This window comes from Protopterus annectens, chromosome 11.part0 (assembly GCF_019279795.1).
Source record: "Protopterus annectens isolate FY-2018-M chromosome 11.part0, PAN1.0, whole genome shotgun sequence".
NCBI classification, from domain to species: domain Eukaryota; kingdom Metazoa; phylum Chordata; order Ceratodontiformes; family Protopteridae; genus Protopterus; species Protopterus annectens.
This window is the reverse complement of record NC_056745.1, coordinates 562,699,418-562,722,774: the sequence shown is the minus strand read 5'-3', so window position 1 is coordinate 562,722,774 and position 23,357 is coordinate 562,699,418. Positions and strand designations below refer to the sequence as shown.

Below are 23,357 nucleotides of genomic sequence, written 5' to 3'. Positions count from 1 at the left end.
TTCCTTCATTAATACAACATATTTTTGAAAAACAGTATATAGATCAAGAAATGTTGATCTGTTTGTAAAAAGAAGTGCAAAAATGTAAACAATAAAACCTAGACATTTGTAAAAAGTATAAAAAAGAAATATGGACATGTGAAAGAAAAAGAGATTTGATATGGTGCAATATTTATCCAAAAGAGAAAGGCAAGTTAATTAAGAGTAAGTAGTCACAAAGATATTCAAACAGAAATTCAGGCAAAGACATCCAGATATGGAAAATTTCACAAAAAAATGAATATCACAAAGATGGAATGTGAAAAAAGAAGATTAGTAAAGTAGAAGTTAAAGAAATAGAAGTTGAAGTTATGGAGTGTCTGCAGAGTGAAGGATTTAATGTAGAAAATGTAATACAGACTGCATCACAGCATGATGTTGTCGGCCTTTTACCCTACTCACCAGTCTTCCTAACCCCTCACTGATCACTCACTATCCTAGCTCAGTTCTTTTGTCACCCTAGCTCACTTCTTTTACCATCTTATCTTCCACTGTATCACCCTTGTACCTCTATTTCCTTCTCATGCCCTTCTCACTCACATAGTGTCTAACTTATTTATCTCAGACCTAGTGCCCCCCTTGCCCTACCAGAGGTCCCCCATCCACCTCCTCAGTCTAACTCCCAGATAACCTGTGCTCATTCCCTCCAAATTGATTTAGGCATAATATATCTGTCTATGGAAAGTAAATAGCATAGACTTAGGCATAAAGCAGCTTTCTCAAGAAGGAAATCCCTAACCAGCAGACTCTAAAGCATTGAGCTATAGTGTACTACCTGAATTACAACTGATTGTTTCCATAACTGCTGCTTCTCTAGGGCAGCACTGCCCTGCTCCGTTTGCTATGCTCACTCCACTCCTTTACCCTACCCCCATTCCCACCCACCCCTAGTTAAATTACACTTATAGCTGATAACCACTCCCACCTCAGCTCATACACCCAATCAACCAATTAATACTCACCATCAATCACCCACTCATTCATACTACACCACACCCTTGTTGCTAACTCCTTTAATAGCTTCTCTGACATCTAGCTTTTACTGCCCCTTCTCTCGCTCACCCCTCCTCCCCTACTACAAAAAGGTAGCATAAGAAGGAGGTTATGAAATAAATAAAATGCCTTCCCCAAACCTAAAAATAGCATGTCGCACATTAACTATGTTGGTACTTCTCCTTTTTTCTATCCTCACATCCTACCACACACAACTTCATCTCACCAATCCAACCCAGTGGCAAAAAGATACCATCATCAATTCACTAAAACTAAATCATTTCCCCATATCTCCATGCAACCTAGCCCCAACCCATTGCTATTCCTACATAAATAATAAACCAACAAACAAAATAAACCCCTACCTATCCCAAAATAAAATACTACAGAAACTACTTTAACTCTACCTATATCTAACTCGACAGCTCACATGCTGTGGAGTCATACACCTTAAGCCAGGACCCACCTCTTCAATCCATACAAACATAAACTAACCAAACCCTCTTTATAGAAGGGCAACCTCCTCTCTACTTCTCTTAAAAATTAATTTAAGAAGTATAGTTAACAAAGTTCACAACCTTCATGTCCTATTGATTTTATATAAACCAGATTTAGCCATACTAACTGAAACCTGGCTTAGACCAGAACATCATGATAATGATAATAGTATGGCTACGCCTCCTCCTTTTTTCCCTGTCCTATCTTTCCACATAATATTATAGCCAGGAGGTGTAATTTTTTATTTCAAAATCATCTTGCATGGGGACAGGTTAGCTACAACTCCCAGGAAGTCAATGATACAGAACTCATTCTTGCTAAATTAAAACTAAACTCTAGCAAACATATAGTTATAGCAGGTGCCTACATCCCACCAGGAAATAACATTGCCACTATGGAAAACCTGTTACTTACACTGGATGTCTACCTCACATCCACAAGAGACCATTCTCTTAGGAGATTTCAACATTGACTGGTCTGACTGTACCATATTTAATCCCTCTAAACATATTAATCTTCACGGGTTTACCCAAATCATAGATACCCCCACAAGATTCAATAAGAAATCCAAACGTCAATCCATCTTAGATTGGATACTTCTATCTGACCCCACCTTGGCACAACAATCAGGCTGCCTACCAGACAATTTGAGCGATCACCAACCAACCTATCTTATTAGAAATAAATCCCACCATAATAAACAACCCATCCTCAGAATAGTTCATAACAAAAAGAATTTCAAAGCCAAGGACCTAAACAGTGAACTAAAAGACTGTAACTGGACTCCCCTAAAACACCTCCCCCTCGACAAAGCAGTAGATTACTTTAATACAACCTTTCTCTCAATCCTAAACCATCACACACCAGCCCAAACCATCAGAGTTAAGACAAACTATGCCCCTTGGTTAACAAAGGAAACTATATCCATAATGAAGGACAGAGACAGAGCCTGGGCTCAATATCATAAACTTAAAACCACTACCTCAAAACAAAATTACTTAGCTCTACGGAACAAGTCCAAACAACTTATTAAACTCGATAAAACCAATTACTACAAAACCTTACAAGAGAGGAATGCTCACAACCCTCAGAAATTCTGGGCCTCAATAACTAAATTACTGCATCTAGGTAAAACCGGCACTCCATAGTTCCAACCGACAAAGAAAGCACCCCTACACAATTCAACAAATTCTTTACGGAAACAGTCCTAGCTCTAACACCCTAAATAACACCACCAGCCCTACACCTTCTCCAACCCCTACTAACCCTACCACACAACAGACTAACTCTAGCTTTTCCTTGTCTCCAGCACCTACCCAACTTATTACTAAACTCCTCAAAAAGCTAAAGCCTACCACACTATCTGCTGACAAAAATCCTGCTGATTTCCTTCAGCTAACAACTGAAACTACATCCTACCCTGTGTCTATACTCATAAATAGATCCATAGAGGAATACAAAGTTCCTAACCTGTAGAAAATATCTCATATTATTCTTCTCCACACAGGCGGCAACTCCCTTGAGCTCACCAACTACCGCCCAATTGCAATTTTATCTCCTTTATCAAAAATATTAGAAAGTGTAGTACATTCACAACTGATGCAATACCTCCTACAAAATAACCTTATATCTACATCTCAACATGGCTTTCGACCCTCCCATAGTACCGCCACTGCTCTGCTCTCATATACCAACAAAGTCAACACCCACAGAAACAACGGACTTTTCGTTTCCTCTGTATTCTTAGACTTATCTAAAGTCTTTGATATGGTCAACCAGAATCTTCTTCTCAAAACTCTATCTACCCTTAACATTAACTCCCTCACTATATCATGGTTCAACCGTTGTTTATCAGGCCGCCAACAAGCAGTTTTTTGGCGGGACCAGCTATCCTCCCTCCTACCTGTATCCGCAGGAGTCCCTCAAGGTTCCATACTTGGTCCTTTACTGTTCTCCATATTTAAAAATCAGATAGCTGCCACCTCTCCCTCTGCCTCTATAGTGCAATGTGCAGACAACACCACTATCATATGCACCGCCCCAACCTTAAGCAAACTTGAAACAATAACACAGCACAACTTTACTCTGGCTGAATCATGGTTTTCTAGCATTAAACTTATACTCAATCCCAAAAAAACAAAACTACTTCTCTTCAGTCCTGGTAGAGCTCCTGCACTAAATAATGATTTCGCCATAAACTCCAAGGACAATACCTCAATCACCCCAACAACTGACACTAAACACCTAGGAGTAATAACTGATAACAATCTAAAGTTTGACATACACATAACCCAAACAATCAAAAAAGTAAACAAAAAGCTTGGTCTACTGTATCGGAACAAGCAATTCATGACCAATTATACCAAAGCCACTATTGCTAGAACACACCTATTATCCACCCTACTGTATGCCGCCCCAATCCTGACTAATCTTCGCCACAGTGAACTAAACAAAATGACATTGTGCTATAACAAGATTGCCAAGTTTGCTACAGGTGCCTCTAGTAGATCCCATCACTGCCTTTCCCTCAAACAGCTCAACTGGCTTGAGTTGCCCCAACTACTTCTTGCGACTCAACTCTCCACAGCCCATAGACTGTACTACCTCTCTGACAAAACTCCTGCTCTACAAGAGCTAATACAGCACTACACCACCACCCAAACCTTAAGATCAACAGACCGAAATCTCATAAATGTCATCAAACATAAGAATAAAGCAGGTAAAATTCTTTTTGGCTGTACTATAGCAAAAATCTGGAACTCACTCCCAAATCATATAACATCTACAAGCTCTGCTTTGCTATTTAAGAAACTAGTCAAAACCCACTATACTAACAATTGGCTGTGCACATGTGACTCCTCAGGCTAAGCCACTACAATGCAGTTTTGCAAGAAATCAGCTAAAGAGCACCTATAAGTTTCACACGTTTGAATACATATTCTTACCAAACAATGTTCAGATGCTACTGATTTTTTTATGTCTATACAGAAATGTTAAATATGTTGTTTAAATGTTTAATTGCATGCCTTAAGAACACAGTTATGTATTTTACTACATGTATTGCAACATTGTATTAAGTGGAGCTTTTCTCCCCATGCCTCCGCTGAAATTGACCTTGTCCAGTCAAACTTTCAAAGTCATCAAATGTGAAATAAAATAAAATAAATAATAAAATAAGTCCCCAAAGTAAGGAAAAGCAGGAAGATCAGGAAACAGCTGAAGAAGAAATAGGGACATGGGAAAGAAAGAGATTTAATATGGTGCAATATTTATGCCAAGGAGAAAGCAAAACTAACCAATACAAAAAGAGCAGCACCAAACATATTTGAAGAGAAATACAGGCAAAGGAATCTGGATATGGAAAACTTTACAATACAAAAAATAAGAAGACTAAGAGGAAAAGTAGAAAGGGAGAAGTTAAAGAAATAGAAACTGAGGTTACAGAGCACCTGCAAAGAGAAGGATTCAGTGCAGAAAATCAAATGCAGAAAGCACCACAACAGGATAGAGCAATGGATATTCAAATTAAGGAGAAACCAGTGGAACAGGAAGTAATTGGTCAGGTGCTATATCAAAATATTTTGGAGTCTTCCACAGGAAACCAGTATAAACATTCACTTAAAGCTGGACAGCAAGGGAAGGAACAGGAGACTGTGGAAATTCCAACGCAGTCAATGTTGAGGAGTGATAGGTCAATGAGTTCCCATGTGACAAAGCAACAGATGGCAGAGTATAAAATTGAAGATAAGGTGCCACAGGAAGATGCTATAAAACATTCTACAGAAGGCCCGCAAGAAGGGGAAAACAAAGGATGTGCCCTCAGGCTGGAAGAAAATGAAATAAGGGAAGAGCAACTTGATTTAATGGACATATAAAGATATATTAAAATTAATGAAAGAAATAGACTGTAGAAGGTCAATAAAACCCCAAAAGTCAGAAGTCTGATAAAACAAATGAACACGGTAATTAGGACTGTCCAGAGAGATCCATTCAATATAACAGAAGTAAACAGAATATGTTACTGTGCAGCTAAATTAATAACTGATAAGATTCTACCACAAGAGGACAGGGTAGTGAGGCAAAGGAAGGGGGGAAATTGAATACCATCATGGAAGTATCGAATAGAGAAAAATATAAAGCAATTAAGACGTGTTACTGTTAGAAGACTATAGAAGATGTAATAGATCAACAAAAATACTAAGAAAGATAGATGTGATAAAAGCAGTGCGCAGTATTAGAAAAGACCAGGATCTATCATGCACTACTGCAAATAATAAATTTAAAATTTCAGCACAGGCGAAAAAAATTAGAAGATACACAGATAAATATAAAGGAAAAGTACAAAATAGGCAATTTATAGAAAATTGGGAAACAAGGTAAAAGGAACTGAAAGACCCCCCAAAAAAGAAGAAATAGATGCATTTTGGAGAAGTATCTATGAAGATCCTGCAGAACACAACAAAGATGCTAAATGAGTAAAAGAAAGAATAAGAAGTTTAAACGTACAGGATATGAAATGGGATGAAGTAACAGTCAGAGAGATTGAAACAAAGTTAAGAAAAGCCTCTAATTGGAAGACCCCAGGCCCAGATGCAGTGCCTAACCTTTGGTTAAAAGTATTAACATCTTTGCATGAAGACCTAGCCATGAATAAGAAATGTTTATATGCACACCCCGAAAAGACACCAATCTGGCTAACAACAGGTAAAACAATGCTCCTACTTAAGAGTGAACCTGCAAGCCACCCCAAAAATTAAAGACCAATAACTTGCCTTCTGATGAAGTATAGACTATACATGGGATTTGATGCTGACAGAATTTATAGTAGTAGTAGTAGAATTTATAGAAGAAAACTCAATTATGGCAGTAGAACAACAGGGCAATAAAAGAAAGTCATATAGAACAAAGGATCATCTGTTGTTAAATAAAGTCATAGTGGAGAACTATAAAAAGGGGAAGAATCCAAGTATGGCATGGATTGACTACAAAAAAGCATTTGATAGTATCTCACATTCATGGATAAAAGAGTGCTTAAAAATGTATAAGATACCCCAGGGATAAAAATTCAAAGGGGGATATTCCGGGGCGACTCTGTCACTGTTGCTATTCTGCCTTCCCCTTAACCCATTAACCTGTCTACTTAACAGCTTAGGCCATGGCTATAATCTGGCTCCTAGAAAACAACAAAGTCTAAAGACTTCTCGTATTCTCTTTGTCGATGATTTAAAACTGTGTAACTCATTGGATGAAGAACTGAAAGCACATCTGCAGGTTGTCAAAACTTTTTCAGATGATATTAGAATGTCATTTGGCCTTGATAAATGTGCAAAATCAACCTTTAAAGCAGGAAAACTGCAGCACCAGGAAAACATCAGTTTGGGACAAGAATAGGTTCATAGGTTCATAGGTTTATACTAGGCTATCTGCCCTAAGGTATTTATAAGCCTAGCCCAAAGTTTTGTGGCTTACGCCACCCCTTATATGAAAAAATACTGTACCCATTAGTTTGCTGTGCTTCTGTCCAGCAGTGACACAGAGATGATTCCCGGGGTAAACCTACGATCTCCCATCCACAGGTCAAGGTTTCTCTTGAACAGAGCCAGCGAGGTGCTCTGCCTCACATGGACCGGGATTTTATTCCACAGCATAGGGAGTCTCTGAGTGATAAATCTATCCCTCCAGCACGTCCTATTTATATCCGTGCTAAGGTTTAAGTCGCTTGCTCTAGTGGTTTTCATGGATTTGGATTTTTTGAGGTGGAGCATGTCCATTAATTCGGGGTTGGATATGGCTTTGTATGTCAGGCACATGTCACCTCTGAGCAGACGGTATGCGACTGAATAGAGCTGGAGTTTCTTCAATCTGGCAGCATATGACAGATTTTGGAGTCCCTTTATCCTTTTGGTGAGGAACTTTTGGGGTCTCTCCAATTGCTGCAGATGTCGGGTGAGATACATCCCGAATGGGGCATTGTACTCGATCATTGGTCTGATAAGTGAAGAGTACAGGGGAACAATGACCTCACTAGATCTGGATGTGAATCCCTTCATGATCAGGTGGGCAATGTAGAAGGTCTTTCTAACCACTTCAGCAATGTGAGTGTCAAAAGAAAGGCCACTGTCAACCTGGGTCCCCAGGTCCCTGATAACCTCTTCTGTACTTAGTGGATTGCCACCTATATGGTAGCTTGGGGTTACCTTGTTTTTCCCGAAGGGTATGACTATACATTTTTTGGCGTTTAACTTCAGGCCATGGCTCTGGCACCAGCTATCTGTTTCTGTGAGTCCTTTCTGAAGGATATCCATGTCCGATGCACTTTCCACTATGGCGCCCAGTTTGCAGTCGTCTGCCAAAGTCCTCCCATGTTGGCCTGTAATTCTGAGAAGTAGATGCCGAACAATAGGGTGCCAAGGACAGGGCCCTGTAGGACACCACTTGTGACCAGCTTAGAGTCCGACATAGTGCCAGCAACTCTAACCCTGTGGGTTCTGTCCTTAAGCCAGTTTGCAACCCATCTTGTGACATATGGGTTTACATTTAAGCTGGTAAGTTTTTCTACAATACCCAAGTGGGGTATTGTGTCGAAAGCCTTTGCAAGGTCAAGGTAGGCTGTATGGACTGCCTTTCCTCATCAATGGCCTTGGTGACTGTTTCAAAGAAGTCAACCAAGTTCAAAAGGCATGATCTGCCCTTGACGAAGCCAAACTGGGTCGGGTCCAATGTCTGCAAGTCCCCTATATCTTTGTTTATGAGCTCCATTCTGATCCTCTCCATAGCTTTGCAGACTAGACTTGTTAAGCTTATGGGGCGGTAATTACCAGGGTCCGTAGAGGCACCGCCTTTGTGGAGTGGGACCACAGTTGCCGTACGCCACTCCTTGGGCACGTATCCTGTGGTAAGGCTGAGATTAAACAGCTGCCTTATGTGCGGGTTTAATTCCTCATTTAGCTCATGTAGCACACAGCCGGGGACACCATCCGGTCCCATTGATGCTGTGTTTTTAGCTTTAGAGAGAGCAGCTTTCACTTGCGCATTTGTGATGTCTGGGAGGCTACACTCCGCTGGGATAGTTATCTCTCCTTTAGGGGGGGAGAGGGGGGTGAAATTTACACTGAACCTGTCTGCCAGTATGTTGGCAATGTCTGTGGGTTCAGTGATTTTTGTATCATTTTGGACTAATCCTGAGCATATCTGGGAGTTTCCACCCAGGTTCCTAACATAGCTGAAAAAGGCCTTATGATTGTCCTTTGAATCCATGGTAATTTTTCTCTCAAAATTGGCCTTAGTTGATTTTATAAGTGCTCGTATTTTTTTACTAATAATGATCAGGGGTGACTTCCCTTTTATGGATTTTGTTCTATCATGTAATGGCTTTCTCCTCTTATTGCAAAGTTTGTTAATGGCTGGGGTCCACCAGACTGGACGTTTGCCCTTTGTGGAAAGAGTCTTGGTTTTATTTGGGATTGCCTGATCCATGCAGTCCTGGAGGTGTTCATAGAAGGCATTTGTAAGGGCTTCCACAGCTTGAGTTGTGGTTTCCACTGGCTCAGGGGCCTTGAAGGATACCACACCAGTCTTGAGTAGTGTGAAGTTTGCTTTAGAGAAATTCTTCACTGTGGTCTTTTTTGTTTGGGGTGGGGGCGGGATGTGGATTTCCAGTGAGATTAGTTTATGATCAGATCTCACCAATGAGGGATATACTTCCGGTGTGGAGCATTTTGTCCCCATGTTTGTGATAATGAGATCTAGTATATTTTCTCCTCTCATGGGAACAGTGACTAGCTGTTCCATGGCATTTGAATTTATGAACTCCAGGAACCGTTGGGCTAGAAAGTTAGGGCTTGAGTAATGTTCCCAGTCTATATTCGGGTAGTTGAAGTCATCCAATATGATGGTGTTTGGAGATACATTTATACCCTCCAGTGTCTTCAGGAAGGCTGTGTGGGGTTCCTGAGTTTGAGAGGGTGGCCTGTAGCATGCTACAATTTGTAGAGCAGTTTTGCCTATGGTCAGTTGCACCTGGATGGTTTCCGAAGCTTCGTGCGTTGCCCCCAACCTGGAGGTGTGGGTATCCTTTATGAATATGGATACACCCCCTCCTTTTGTGGTGTGGTCCGGGTTTTGGGGCCGGAACGCATGATATGAGGTAAAACCTAATAGTGCCGGGGTGCTCTCAGGAGCCTTGAACCAGGTTTCAGTTACAGCACAGACATCGATGTTCTCCATACTGAGAAGGGCCTCGAGTGCGTGCATTTTGAGATTTAGACTTCTGGCATTGAGCAGCATTACCCTCAGTTTCTTCCCATTTTTGTTTTCTAGGGTGGTAGGTTTAGAATTTGAGCCTTGCCTAAAAAAGGCACTATGGGGGTAGCAAGAGCCTTAGCCAATATCCGGAATCCCAGGGGTGACAGGTGCAAGCCGTCCCTTGCGAAGCAGCGTGGCTTGTCAAGCATGTCATCCCAGGCAGACAGACACTGGATCCCCTTTGAATGACACCAGACATTAAGCCAATTGTTAAAGCTGATCGTCTTGGCTCTATATTGTGGCATCATTCTTGGTGAAGGAAGGATACTGCTCAGGATCAGGGTCATACCTGCCTGGGCTACATAATCAGAGAGCTCCTCTATGTCTCTTTTCATGTAGTCCAGGGAGGTACGTCTCAGGTCGTTCACACCAGCATGGACAATGACTGTGTCATATTTGTACTTGCCGTGGAGTGACCCGAGTGCTTGTGTTATGTGGTGGATTCTAGCGCCCGATAGGCAGCTTACTGTGACCCTCTCCTTGTTCAGCCTCGTGAGTGGGACGTCAGTGTGTCTGACTATGGAGTCACCTATGACAAGTATGTTTGGTGTTGTATTTGGCCTTAAGGGCTGTGACTGCTTTGCACACTGATTTTGTGGTTTATGTGTTGCTTGTGGGGTGTTTTGAGGTAGCAGTTGTTTGGGTGTCTGCTTTGGAGGCCTCTGCTGTTTAGGTAAATTTTTACTCAGAGCCTCCGAGTATGTCTTTGTGTGTTTATGTGTTTGATTCAGTGGTGTGGTAGCATTATGTGAGGCTGGTTTTGTGGTGTGTGTAATTGCCTTCTCCTCCTGTCTGGTCTTGCCAGTCCTGAGTTGAGAGAGCTCAGCCTCCAGTTTGGCTAAATAGCTGCATCTCTCGCAAGTATTTGTGTTATGTGGGAGGAGGAGAGGGTTGTCTGTGTACATGAGGCAGTTATAACATTGCCTCAAGATTCCCAGATTCACCAGCTGGACCGGAGAGGAGATTGACAACTGACCTTTGGACATGCTAGAATAATATTGGGAATTCCTTAATAAATGAAAACAAGGGCCAGTGGGGAGTGAGGGTGTAGTGCTTTTAATTTTTAGTGCTGACTTATATAATTGCTTTAGTGAGCAAGTGCCAGGTAACTTGAGTGCAATGTGTTACAAGTAACTGAATGCAAAAACGACAAACAGTAACTTTCTTTCAAGTGAAACAAGGAAATAAGTACAGTAAGCAATGCAGATATCACTAGTGATCCACAGAAGTGCTGAGAAGCCGTGTATTAGGTGGAATTAGCGTTCCAGGGAAATAACAAGCAAACAAACAACAAGCATATAAACAAAGCTAGATTCAGCAGGCCTGGATCTAGTCTATGCTACAGCAAACAAGGTGTACCAATTTCAGTAAGATCCAGTTCAAATATTCAGGCACTATAAACCTTTAACCAGAAATTCCCAGCTCAGAAGGGCAGAGTCCAGCCTCTTCTCCCACAAGAGTGCAGACCAGACCAGTGATATAAAAGAACTTGAGCAAGAGGAAGTGTATAAATACTTGGGAATTGATGAAGGATCATCAATAAAACATGAACAAATGTGAGTAAAACTTAGTAAGGAACATTTTAAAAGACTTAAATTAATCCTGAAAGCAGCACTGACATCTAGGAACAAAATCCATGCAATAAACCAATTTGATCTTACTGTCCTAACTTACAGTTTTGGAGTGACTGATTGGCCCCAAAATGTGTTGGATAGATTAGATATTTAAAGAAGAAGGATGCTTTATGATCACCAAATAATCTATAAAAATCAGTGCATACCAAGATTATATATTCCCCCATTCCGAAGGAGGGATGGGCCTACTTGAAATCGATTACATGTGCAGATCTGCAATCGTGGGACTCCACATATGTCTGCTGACCTCAATGTAGTGAAAGTTTTTAAACATGAGGAGAATAAATCTAAGATGACTTCCCTGATTAATCTAGCAGAAGCATATCGGCGGCAAACAGGAATGGAAATCAAACCAGAAGTAGATAAAAATCAGGTAGCAACTGAATGTGCCAAAAAACAAAAGAAAGAGTATAAGGTGAAGGGTCAGATGAAAAAACAAGAAATGTGAGAAATGCATATAGTTGCAAGTACAGAAAACTTCTGGAAGAACCTCATGTTGATCAGGAATGAAAGCAGGGATGGTTAAGGAGAGGTGAATTCAAACCAATAGATGAAAGGTTAATATTGGTGGCTCAAAAATGAACAGTAAAAACCACAAAAGAAGCACTGAAGTCATGATGGCAGACTGTCAGCAATAAAAACAAGTCTATGCAGTCCACAAAACTCCACTTTATTAAAAGGCAAAATGTATAAGCGCTTTTGTCCCGATTCTCATACACAGGAACTTCATCAGATACATTCATACTGATAGGCATACCTTAATTTATACAATTTGTTCAATGACATCATTTCCTCACAAATTACAACACCTAAATTGGAACAGAACCTCAAATTCAAAATATATTGGTGGCTCAAAATAGTGGGCTACATACACGCTGGTTTACAAAGTCCATTGAACATGTGGGAGAAACAGACAATTGTAGGTTTTATAAAACCAAACTGGAAACAGTCTCACACCTCATTGCTGGTTGTGACATACTAATGGCAGAAGGACAATAATGTGGCGAGACTGTTGCACTGGGGATTGTGCAAACATTATGGATTTGAAGTGGATGAAAAGCACTGGAAATGTGAGCCACAAAGCATCATAGAAAATGATGAAGTCTACATCACATGGGATCATCCATTACCCACAATTCAAAAGATAGATGCTAGAAAACCAGATTATAGTGGTCCAGGAAAAGAAGACAAGAGTAGCATTGATCATTGAAATCATCACACCCAGTGACTACAGTGTCCTATGCACAGAGAGACAAAGTTATAAAATATCAGGATCTGCAAGCAGAAACGAGAGCAATGTGGAAGAAAGATACCCAAATAGTTCCAATAGTAGTAGGAGCAACAGTTGTTATAAAAAAAAAAAAAAAAAAGTCTAAAATCTTATTTAGATAGGCTACCAATACATGTAACTCCATACGAGCTGCAGAATGAGTCATTACTGGGCACATTGCGGGTTCTGCAAAGAGCACTTTTGGCTGACATCAAAGAGTGAAACAATACTAATTTCATGAACTTTAATTGTTCTTTGACTTAGGAATGGGATCCATTCCCATCATGGTATTAGAAACCCAAAACAGTTGGAGAAATTAAAAAATATATGCATAAAGCGGCAGAATGTATTTTAAGAACTAAGCTAGCATGGGAATAGAGAAAGGAGATTCTGCCGATAGGGATGACTGCAATTAGGGATACAGAGAATATGCAAGCAGAGGTTGGAATTTATTGGAGAAAACTGGCAAAAGAAATAAGGTATTGGGAGCAGATAATTAGAAAATGAAAGGTAATAGAATGGGAAGAGTCCAAGAATGTAACTGGACTGCAGGCTACAGATTGCCTTCCCTATCTAGGATTGATATCTGAGTACAGGCAAAGAGAAAGAATTAGGGGAATCCTAAGTGAAAGACCAGTACTGCTAGAGTTTTAAGCAGAATCTAGAACAGAAGCTGTTCAAGGAATAATTAGTAGAGCATATAACATATTGCATGATAACTATAAGAATCAATAAGAATCAAATAGAGGAGGTTAGAAAGGCTTGGGAGGAAAGATTAGATAAGCAATTCACAAATAAAGAATAGGGGATATATGTATGTCTCACAAATATACAACAACATCTAGAGGATGTCGGATCTTTGCTTAGATGTGTTTAAATGGGTATTTTTATATCCCAAGTAGACTCCAAAGAATTCTTCCTCAGGTAGACAACAAATGTTGCAGGTGTGGTGGGGAAGAAAGAGGTAACTGGGAACATATTTTCTGGGAGTGTAATGAGTTGGCAGACTTTAAAGATTCCCTGCAGACTACTCTGTTAGAGATACTAGGTGAGCAAATTGGTATAACTATGGAAATTATTTTTTTGAGCTATGATACAGAATTGATATTGCCAAGCCATAGTAGGGTTTTGTTGAGTCTAATTCTGGTGACTGCCGAAAAGGCAATCACTAGAAAATGGAAATCAAAGTCTAAACCAACTGTACTAGAAGTAGTGGATATAGTAACAGAGACAAAACAACTAGAATTTGAATCTTTAGAAAAGTGTAGGAGCAAATTACATAGAAAATGGGAATTCTGAGAACAATCCATGCAAAGGATAAATGAGGTTTAAAAGATGACAGAATTTGAATGAGCTATGTAATGTATGACTGATAATGACTGGATAGATTATAACTTATGTATGTTTGCAACTAAAATTATGTCAATATGGTTTGTGGAGTATAATGTTTGCATCTAAAATGATGCCAAAATTGCCTATGCCATACATGATAATTTAATAAAAAAAGGAAATGTGAAAATGTTACTGTCAATACGTTGTTATGCTCAAGATTAGGAAAAAAAAGGATAACTGTTCAGAATATCGGATCCTGGCTGTAGCTAACTTAACAAAACTTAACAAAGAGTCCTCTTTCTAGAGGAAAAAAAAATCCCGTTACGTGTTTAAACAGATCTTTATTCAGCTATGAATTTGTTGTGCTCAGTGCACTGCATAACCTAATGTATTATGTCATTTTGTGCATAGTATTCCTTTCAATATTTCCACATGTGTTGTCACCTCATTTACAGCAATAACGTATGAAGCATTGTACAATCACTGCTGCTTTCTTATTAAGGTCATTTTTCAATATAATCACATAAATTATAAAGTAGGTATTTTATGATTGGAAAGTGGACAAGGGACACTACAGCTCATTTCACAGAAACCTCTAAATATTAATAACATGATCCTGGGCCTGGCTTTTTGATTGTTTCATTTGATCAATACTGGTTATGAGCATATTATATTTAATAAAAAAATTGCATACCACATTATAAGTTCATAGGTAAGTACCAGGCTAGCTGCCCTTGCAGGCCATTGTAAGCCTAGCCAGTTCCTTTTTTGTGTTCAAATTAACCTATCCCATTTGGTTTTAGACTTGTTTTACCCATACCCCTAATGAGAATAATGGGTATCATACCATAGATAATTTGAGGGGAACCAAGCATGGGATAAAGCATTTAGAAGCTACCTGTGCATTAGTAGTAAAGGGGAGAGTCTTGGGGTAAATTTTCTGTTTCCTATCCATAGATCCAAGTTGTGCTTGAATATGGACTGGGATGAACTTTGTTTTATGTGGATGGAGAGTCTGTTCCAAAGGAGTGGTGTTCTCTGCAAGATATACCTGTTCCTCCAAACCATTCTGTTGATGCTGCAGAAGAGGTTTAGATTCCTAGACTTAGTATTTCTTATGCCATTTGACTTGCTGATGTGTAGTAAATCCATCAGTATTAGGTTGGAGGATGCCTTCTATGCCAGACAGAGGTTATCTCATAGCAGTCTGCAGGATACCAAATATTGTGACTGGGCTTTGAGTTAATCCATGCAGGTCACATTATTTAGGCCTTGTACCCTTTTAGTAAGGTGTCTCTGTGGGCATTCCAGTTGCATGTCTCTGAACAGACACATGCCAAAGGAGGCATTATATGCAATGATTGGCCTAATGAGGGCTGAGAAAAGGGGAACAATGACATCCGTACATCTAGACATACTCCCTTTGTTTATAAGCTGTGCAATATAGAAGACCTTTATTACAACAATGGATACATGCTAGTCAAAAGTTAGGTCATTGTCCAGATATGCTCCCAAATTCTGAAGAAATGGGTCAGCTCTTAGGGGTGTATCATCAATGTGGTAGCTCTCTGGGGTAGATGACTTCCCAAAGGATACAATAATGCATTTTTGGCATTTAGTTTCAGTCCATGATTTTGATACCAGTTATTTATTTGCAACAAACCTTCCTGCATGATAGCTAAATCATTTAGGGATTAACCAACTGCTCCTAGTTTATAGTCATCTGCAAACGTAGTCAGCCAGAAACCTTTGTTATTGGCTTTTACTTCAGGAAAGTGGATGCCAAACAGGAGAGATCCCATCACAGAACCCTGGGGGACTCCATTGGTGACTGGTGTCTTTATGGAAATAACTTCCTCTATTTTGATTTTCTGCATAATATCTGTGAGCCTGTTGGAAATCCAGCAGATGACATAGAGGTTTATTCCCATTTTATTTAGCTTTTCTTCTGTGTCTGAGTGAGGAATTTTGTCAAAAGCTCTGGTCAGGTTGAGGTATGCAGTATGTACCATTTTGCCTTCATCCATTGCTTTGGTGACCTTTTCAAAAAAAATCAGCAGTTTGCATAGGCATGACCTACCCTTGAAGAATCCTAACTGAGATGGGTGCCGTGTTTGGAAGTTTCCTATGTCCTGATGGATTGGTTCCATGGTAAGTCATTCCATGGCTTTGCATATGAAGCTGGTCAGACTTATGGGCCTGTAATTGCCTGGGTTTGTGGAAAGTCCTCCTTTATGCAGGGGAATGACTGTAGCTGCTCTCCATTCACTTGGTACAAAAGTTGCATGGAGGCTGACATTGAACAGTGTTTGTTAGAGGTGTGGCTAAATCGCGCTGATGATGATATTTAAGATGTTTCCAGGGATATCGTCAGGAACCATCGATACAGTATTTTTAACTTTTGATTGCACGTTTAGGACTTGTTCTTGAGTGATAGCTGGAGGCAAACCAGTTTCAGGTATATCTTGAGGGAGGGTTAAAGTTAGAAATAATTTATTGTCTAGTAGGTTCACTATATCTTCAGGCTCAGTGTAGGTAAAATCATTCACAATCAGTTGAACGCATTGCTGTAGAGATTACAAACATAACAACAAATGCCTTGTGATTGTCTTTGGCCTTGGTAGCTATTTTAGCCTCAAACTTGGTTTTGGTGGATTTTATTAAGCTCCTGAGTTGTTTGTTTATTTCATTGACAATGGCTGTAACATTCGGGGAATTACTCTTCTTACTTTTGGTCAAAATATCTTTTCCTTTATTATGGTTCCAGTGCATTTATAATACATTGTCCATTGAGTTATTTAATTAGTTAATTGTCAGAAATTAGTGCCAGTCATGTAATTCACATGGCAAATATCCTCACCTTTTGTTGCATTTCTTTTTTTTTTCATAGCTGGGATCCCAGCACCTGTCTATTTTGGAACTTTGATTGATACAACGTGTTTAAAATGGGGAACTCTGCCTTGTGGAAGACGTGGAGCATGCCGGGTATATGATACCAAATCATTCCGGTAAAAGTTCTGAATTTAATGAATATTCTTTGTAATTACACAGAAATTTGCATAATTTAAAAAACATAAATGTACATATATTTATATATACACTTACAAACTTATATGCATACACACACACAAGACATGGCATAGGTTCTTTGATATGAAGCAACATGTATGTCACAATGTAGCTCTATAATAAAAAAGTAATATTTGTGTGTGCGTGTGTGTGTGTGTGTGTGTGTGTGTGTGTGTGTGTGTGTGTGTGTGTGTGTGTGTGAGTGCGATTCAAATCAGGGGTGTAGCTAGGATTTTCAAATTTGTACTGACAGCTCTCAAACTGCTACCCCCCCTCCCCAGCCAAGCTACAGCCATTCTCGTAATTCATGGTTCGCTCTTTTAGTGTCGATGAAGAGGCATTCGCTGTAATGCCTCTTCAGTAATATAATATAAATTCACTCAAAATCGGTTCCTTGAATTGAAAATTAACCTGAAATGTCAGTTCTTTGAAAAATGCAGCATGGTAGTTGGGGTAGAGACTTTATGCTTTTGTTTTCTGTAACTAAGGTACAGGTTTTGAGCTTGAGTAAATTACTAACAACCTGCTACCACTAACTAGGATGTTTCATTCACACACACACCCCTACCTACCTCTTAGTGCAAGAAATATGGACAAAGCCTATAATAAACAGGGACAGATATTAAATAATGTTCTCGTGAACTTAGTTGCTAGAATAACAGGATTTGTGCTGGTATGAATTTTTCTAAAGGACATGAAGTCTTAAGCTCAAATGTCTGTCATTATTTAGCAACTTCATCCTTCAATGATTTTCTAGAAAATCACAAAATTTATAAGGAACAGACAAAAAATATGGGGCAAAAATCTGGACATTCTGCAAAATGTGGACAGTTGAGAGGTATGCTACCTACCACACACACAAACACACACACACACACACACACACACACACACACACACAACCTCTCAACCTCTTACAGCAACAAACTCATAAATAAAACTGAGGCAAAGACCCAAACATAAGGACATTTTTTTTTTAAATATTGCTCTTATAAACTTAGAAAAGATAATAGAATAGTAGTAGGTCTTGCATCAGTACGAATTTTCTGAAAGGTATGAAATCTGAAACTGAAATGTCTGCATTATTTTCTAAATTCAGTCTTTAACAATTTGCCACTAATTTGCCAGAAAACTGCAATTTTATGAAAAACAGAAAAAAAATGTGATGCAAAAATATAAAATTGCCAGACAATACAGCTGGGAACCTGTCAAAGGAGGGACACCATTTTAATATGAACACAGTTAACTTAGAGCAGCTGTCAAAATTAGAGAATCTACATGCATTTCTGAAAAACTCTGATCATTACAGTTATTTATAAAAGTAAAGTAAACCCTCTGTTTTCTTCCAAAATTGCTATTTTGTGGAGGGATCATTAGGGGAGGAGCAACATTTTGAGCCAAAATCAGGGACAGTTGAGGTTTTTTGTTATGCCTAATTCTATAAAGCAATTTATTTGCATGTACCTCTCAACCTGTTAATGCAATAAATCTGGACAAGGCCAAATATATTGAGGGAACATATAAACAGTACAAACAATTGCTCTTGTATAAACTGGGACAGTTGATAGAACAGGTCTTATTTTAGCATGCATTTTTCTGAAGGTTATAAAGTCTGAAACTAGTGTGTCATTATTTAGTGACTTAATTCCTAAATCATTTGCCAGAAAACCACAAATTGAGGAACAAACCAAAAAGAAGCAAAAAATCTATTCATTCTTTGAAAATCTGGACAGTTGGGAGGTATAGTTCAGCTGACAAAACCATGGTCGAATGGAGCCTCCCCCTGCAGCCATTCCAATGATCCATTACTTTGCTATTTCACTCCATTTACCATAAACACTAATGTACATACTGATTTACTTCTATGATGATTTGAACTTCATTTGAAAGTTTTATTTTGCATTTTACAGCACAAACACTAAGACATCTGCTAAACAAACTTGGCATTAAAACTTCTCTGCTCTTGAAACTCACATTCATTGAAACAACATTAAAACCCACATTCAAAGAAAAATACATTTTACCCGTGGCAGATAAAAATTAATTCTGGGCTGCTTTTAAATCATAGGCCCCTTGCATATGAAACATACATGTGCTCTTTGATACACCTTCCTATTGCTTTGAACATTTTTCCAGTAAACAATGAAACAAAACTGCCCAATTCAGAACAGTTCCATCATAAAAGTCTAGTCAAACTTTTACAGTCCACCATTATCAGTAAATAATATGCACAATCTCTGAAGTAGTAAAAAAAGTCATCTAAATAATTCCACGTTAAATAAATCTAACTAATGAAGAGGTTGCTGCTAGCAATCACCTTTATATTTCATGACTTCACCGAAAAATAAAGTGTTTGATGCCCCTGAGGAATAAATTGCCTAAATTACATTAATAATAAGCTAGTAATATTGCAATAGGAAATGGATGGCAAACTGATAACAGGCTCATAGTTAGTGTCTTAACTTTCAGTACAGCAGCATTCACCCCTTATGGGAGTAGAACCAACAACCTTCTGCATTAAAAGCAAGTACACAACATTTTGTGCTACTAGCAATGTGAGCCTATGTGACTTAGCATAATCAGCACTAAACTTCTCTTGCCCTGCAGCTCTCAGCTCCTTGTAAAATCTACGCAATACTCAACTACATCTCAACTTCGCAGCACAAGAAGTCTGGAAAAAGCCAAATTTATTGGGGTGGGTCAAAAGGGCAAAAAACAGGAACACATTAAACATTGCTTGTATAATCTTGGAAAGCTGCTAGAATAAAATGCCGTGTTACCATCATACATTTTACTGCCAAGGTCACTGTGCAAAATAGTCAGAACAACATACCACTATACCAAATCACCTGCTTTGTGAAAGAGAGGAAGACTGAAACTTAAATGGCTATCATTTAATGAATTCAGTTCTCACCATAGCTGTCAACCTCTTAGCACAAAACACCTGGACAAACCCAGTAATGAGGGAATACAGCCCTCAAACATATTCAGTTAATTCAGTTCTTGCCATAGCTGTCAACCTTAGCACAAAAAACCTGGACAAAGCCAATAACAGGGTATTACAGTCCCAAAAATAAGGACAAATTTCAAATAGTCATAAACTTAAAAAATTGCTATAAAAAGGTTGTGTTAGTATATATTTATTGCTAGAATAAAAGTTGTTTTACTATGCCACAAACACAGGGATAAGATGCAGACTCCACACAGAAGGCACCCCAGCCAAGAATCAAACCAGAAAACCTATAGCTGTGAGGCAACAATACTGCCACTGCACCATCAAATATGTAAGGAAGTAAACATTCAGAAACCTGAAGTCTGAAATTTAAATGCCTGTCAATTTGTTAATCAGGACAGTCTGACTTGGAACAAAAAAAAAAAAACAATTCTCAGCAGAGGCCCAGGAAATAATAATGGAGAAATGTCTTTGTAACATGGGAGGACACAAAAGCAAACCCACACAAACACAGGGAGAAGATACAGACCCCCCCCACAAAGAAGGCACCCCAGCCAAGAACCAAACCCAAGAACCTATAGCTGTGAGGCATCAATGCTACGTTGCTACCACTGCACCATCAAATTTCAAGCATTGCAATATTTAAAAAACACAGATACGATACAGATATTGATCAGATCAAATATGAGGCAAAAATCTGCAATTTTTTTACAAATGGTGATGGGTAGGGAATTCAGGTCTTTAACACCTGCATACAAGGTACAGGGTTCAAGCCTGAGGTATTCCCTACCACACCACCATGAGTAATCACCAGTACATCCCACCTGGGGCATTTACACACACACACACTTTATACTTCTACTGTTTACACTTTGTACTGTGGAGCTTTTTTCCATATGTCCAGGCTCAAATATCTGAATAGAAAGAAGGACATCATCTCTGCTAAATACCAAGGGGAAGCCTATTCAAATAAGTATGACGATGAAAATGAAACCACGTCAAGTTTTAATCACGTATTCATATAGCACTGCTGATGCTGTAATTCAAGCAGAGATATACATAGGCTACACAGAACAGGGAATGACCACTTAGTGTCCTCCTTTCTCCAGAGCTGCAAGGTTTGAACTACTGATACATAGAATAACAGCTTGTAAAAAAAAAAGTTAAATTATGTTTTGAAAGTTACTGTAATATGTGCATGTGTGTGTGTGTGTGTGTGTGTGTGTGTGTGTGTGTGTGTGTGTGTGTGTGTGTGTGTGTGTGTGTGTGTGTGTGTGTGTGTGTGTCTGTGTGTGTGTGTGTGCGTACAAATACACTCAGTGTCAGACAGGCAGACAAAGATATTTACTGGATTTTACACTATAGTACAGTGTATCTTAATAAAGAAATACCATATAGAGTCTAAAACATAAATAAATGAATATACATAGCTAGTTAGTATTCAGTTGTGTACATTTTTAGTGGACATTGTTTCCTTTACATTCCATCAGTTTTGAATAATCATTATTTGATTTCTTTAGACTGTTTGAGCATCATTTTTCCTAATATCATGGAACTGAAATAATTTTTTCACTTATATCTAATTGTAGATAGTAATACAACATGTAATTCCCTGAATTATGTGCATTGGTTTGTAATTCTATATACATAAAGGATAGTTTAAAAGATCATAGCAAATCTATGCCTGATGTGACATGGAATCATTGGATTTAACTTAAAGCTGGTTATCCAAGTTCAGCAAACAATTAAATGAAATAGCTAGGGAAGCTACCTTTAACCTTTATCTCTTTTACTGACATACCATAATTCACAGATGCTTACAGCAAAGGAGTCTTAAGGGAGAAAGAGCATGCAGGAAGCTTTGTATAACATACGGAACATTTTAAGGTTTGTAATAACACACTGTGTCTGTATTCAACATTTAAAGGAGTGCAATTCAGAATGATTTTAGTTCTTTTAAGCTACTGGGGATTGAAGAATGAAAAGTAAGGTTTTGCTTGGCAATCTATAGGTATTAGCTTAACTGACAGAGTGAAATGATATTTAACCAAAACTGGCTGCTCAGGAGAAACAGGGCTGGTTTATATCTCAAAGTCTTATTTAAACTGTGTGCACATGAATATGGTTCTCATTTTCCCAGCATGGCTTATTTGCTGAGTAATTTGCTAGGTGAAACAAATTTTTGTTCAACACAACCTGTATCTGAGATTCTGTTCAACCTACATGCTACAAAGGCATGCTTATAGTTACTTCTCTAGGTGCAAGCCCCATCAAGATTTAATCACGCCTTCACATAGCACTGCTGATGCTATAATACAAGCAGAGATATACATTACATAGGCTACCGAGAACAGGGAATGATCAAGTTACCCTCCTCCTTTCACAAGAGCTACAAGGTTTGAACTACTGATACATAGAATAACAGCGCTATACAATAAGCAGTAGTTATCAAATTCAGCAATTTTGTAGAATGAATGCATACATATGTGAGTACTATCTAATGAATGTAAAAAAGGAAAATCGGACTCAAACATTGAATTATTTGTTTTTTAAACATGGATATTTACCTAGGATATCTTAGAGGCATATCCTTCCCCACCTGTATTTACAAGGAAATGGCATTTGTAGTTTAAATAATATAGGATAAGTATTTGTGACATTTGGGTACAGAAAGTTTGCAACAGTGTACAGTGCATTGCTACATTTGATAGAAACTGGACTTGGTGCTAATAACAAAAATGAGATCATTAAATATGACCACAACACACACACACACACACACACACACACACACACACACACTTCATATTACTTACCAACCCTCGGTTGCAATAAAGTCCTTGAAGTGAGACCAACATAACCATAATGCTTGAATCCTCCCGCTCGTGTACATCCAACATAACGCCCGCTTGAAAACGCATTTGAACTGGCCGGAAATACATGCGCGGTGAGCTCCATTCCGACTGGCTGCCCTGATGAGCTGACGTCATCGTGCAGTAAAGCGCGAAAAAAAAAAAGTGAAACTTTAAAACGCTACCCCCCTTCTAAATAAGTTGTACTGAAATCAGTACAGTGCGTATGCCTCCCGACGTCCCTGATTCAAATGCAAACTTATATAAATGTGCAGGCACTGACAGTCACATCACACAAAATCCGACTAATAACTGCAAGCCAAGGAACTTGTAAATAAAATACAAATTTATTCTTATCAAATGAAGCGCTTTTCGTTGGCACAAATGTGTCAACTTCTTCAGATTCAAAACAG

The 23,357-nt window shown here is 38.9% G+C and overlaps 1 protein-coding gene across 2 annotated transcripts in view; it reads left to right on the top strand.

Annotated features, from left to right (window-relative positions):
• LOC122815513 (solute carrier organic anion transporter family member 1C1-like) overlaps positions 1–23,357 on the top strand; it is a 4,185,790-nt gene that overhangs the window by 3,958,119 nt on the left and 204,314 nt on the right. For both annotated transcript variants that reach the window (XM_044088066.1, XM_044088065.1), the window contains one exon: positions 16,961–17,078. In XM_044088066.1, the coding sequence (XP_043944001.1) occupies positions 16,961–17,078 (118 nt within the window). The remainder of the gene's footprint in view (positions 1–16,960; positions 17,079–23,357) is intronic.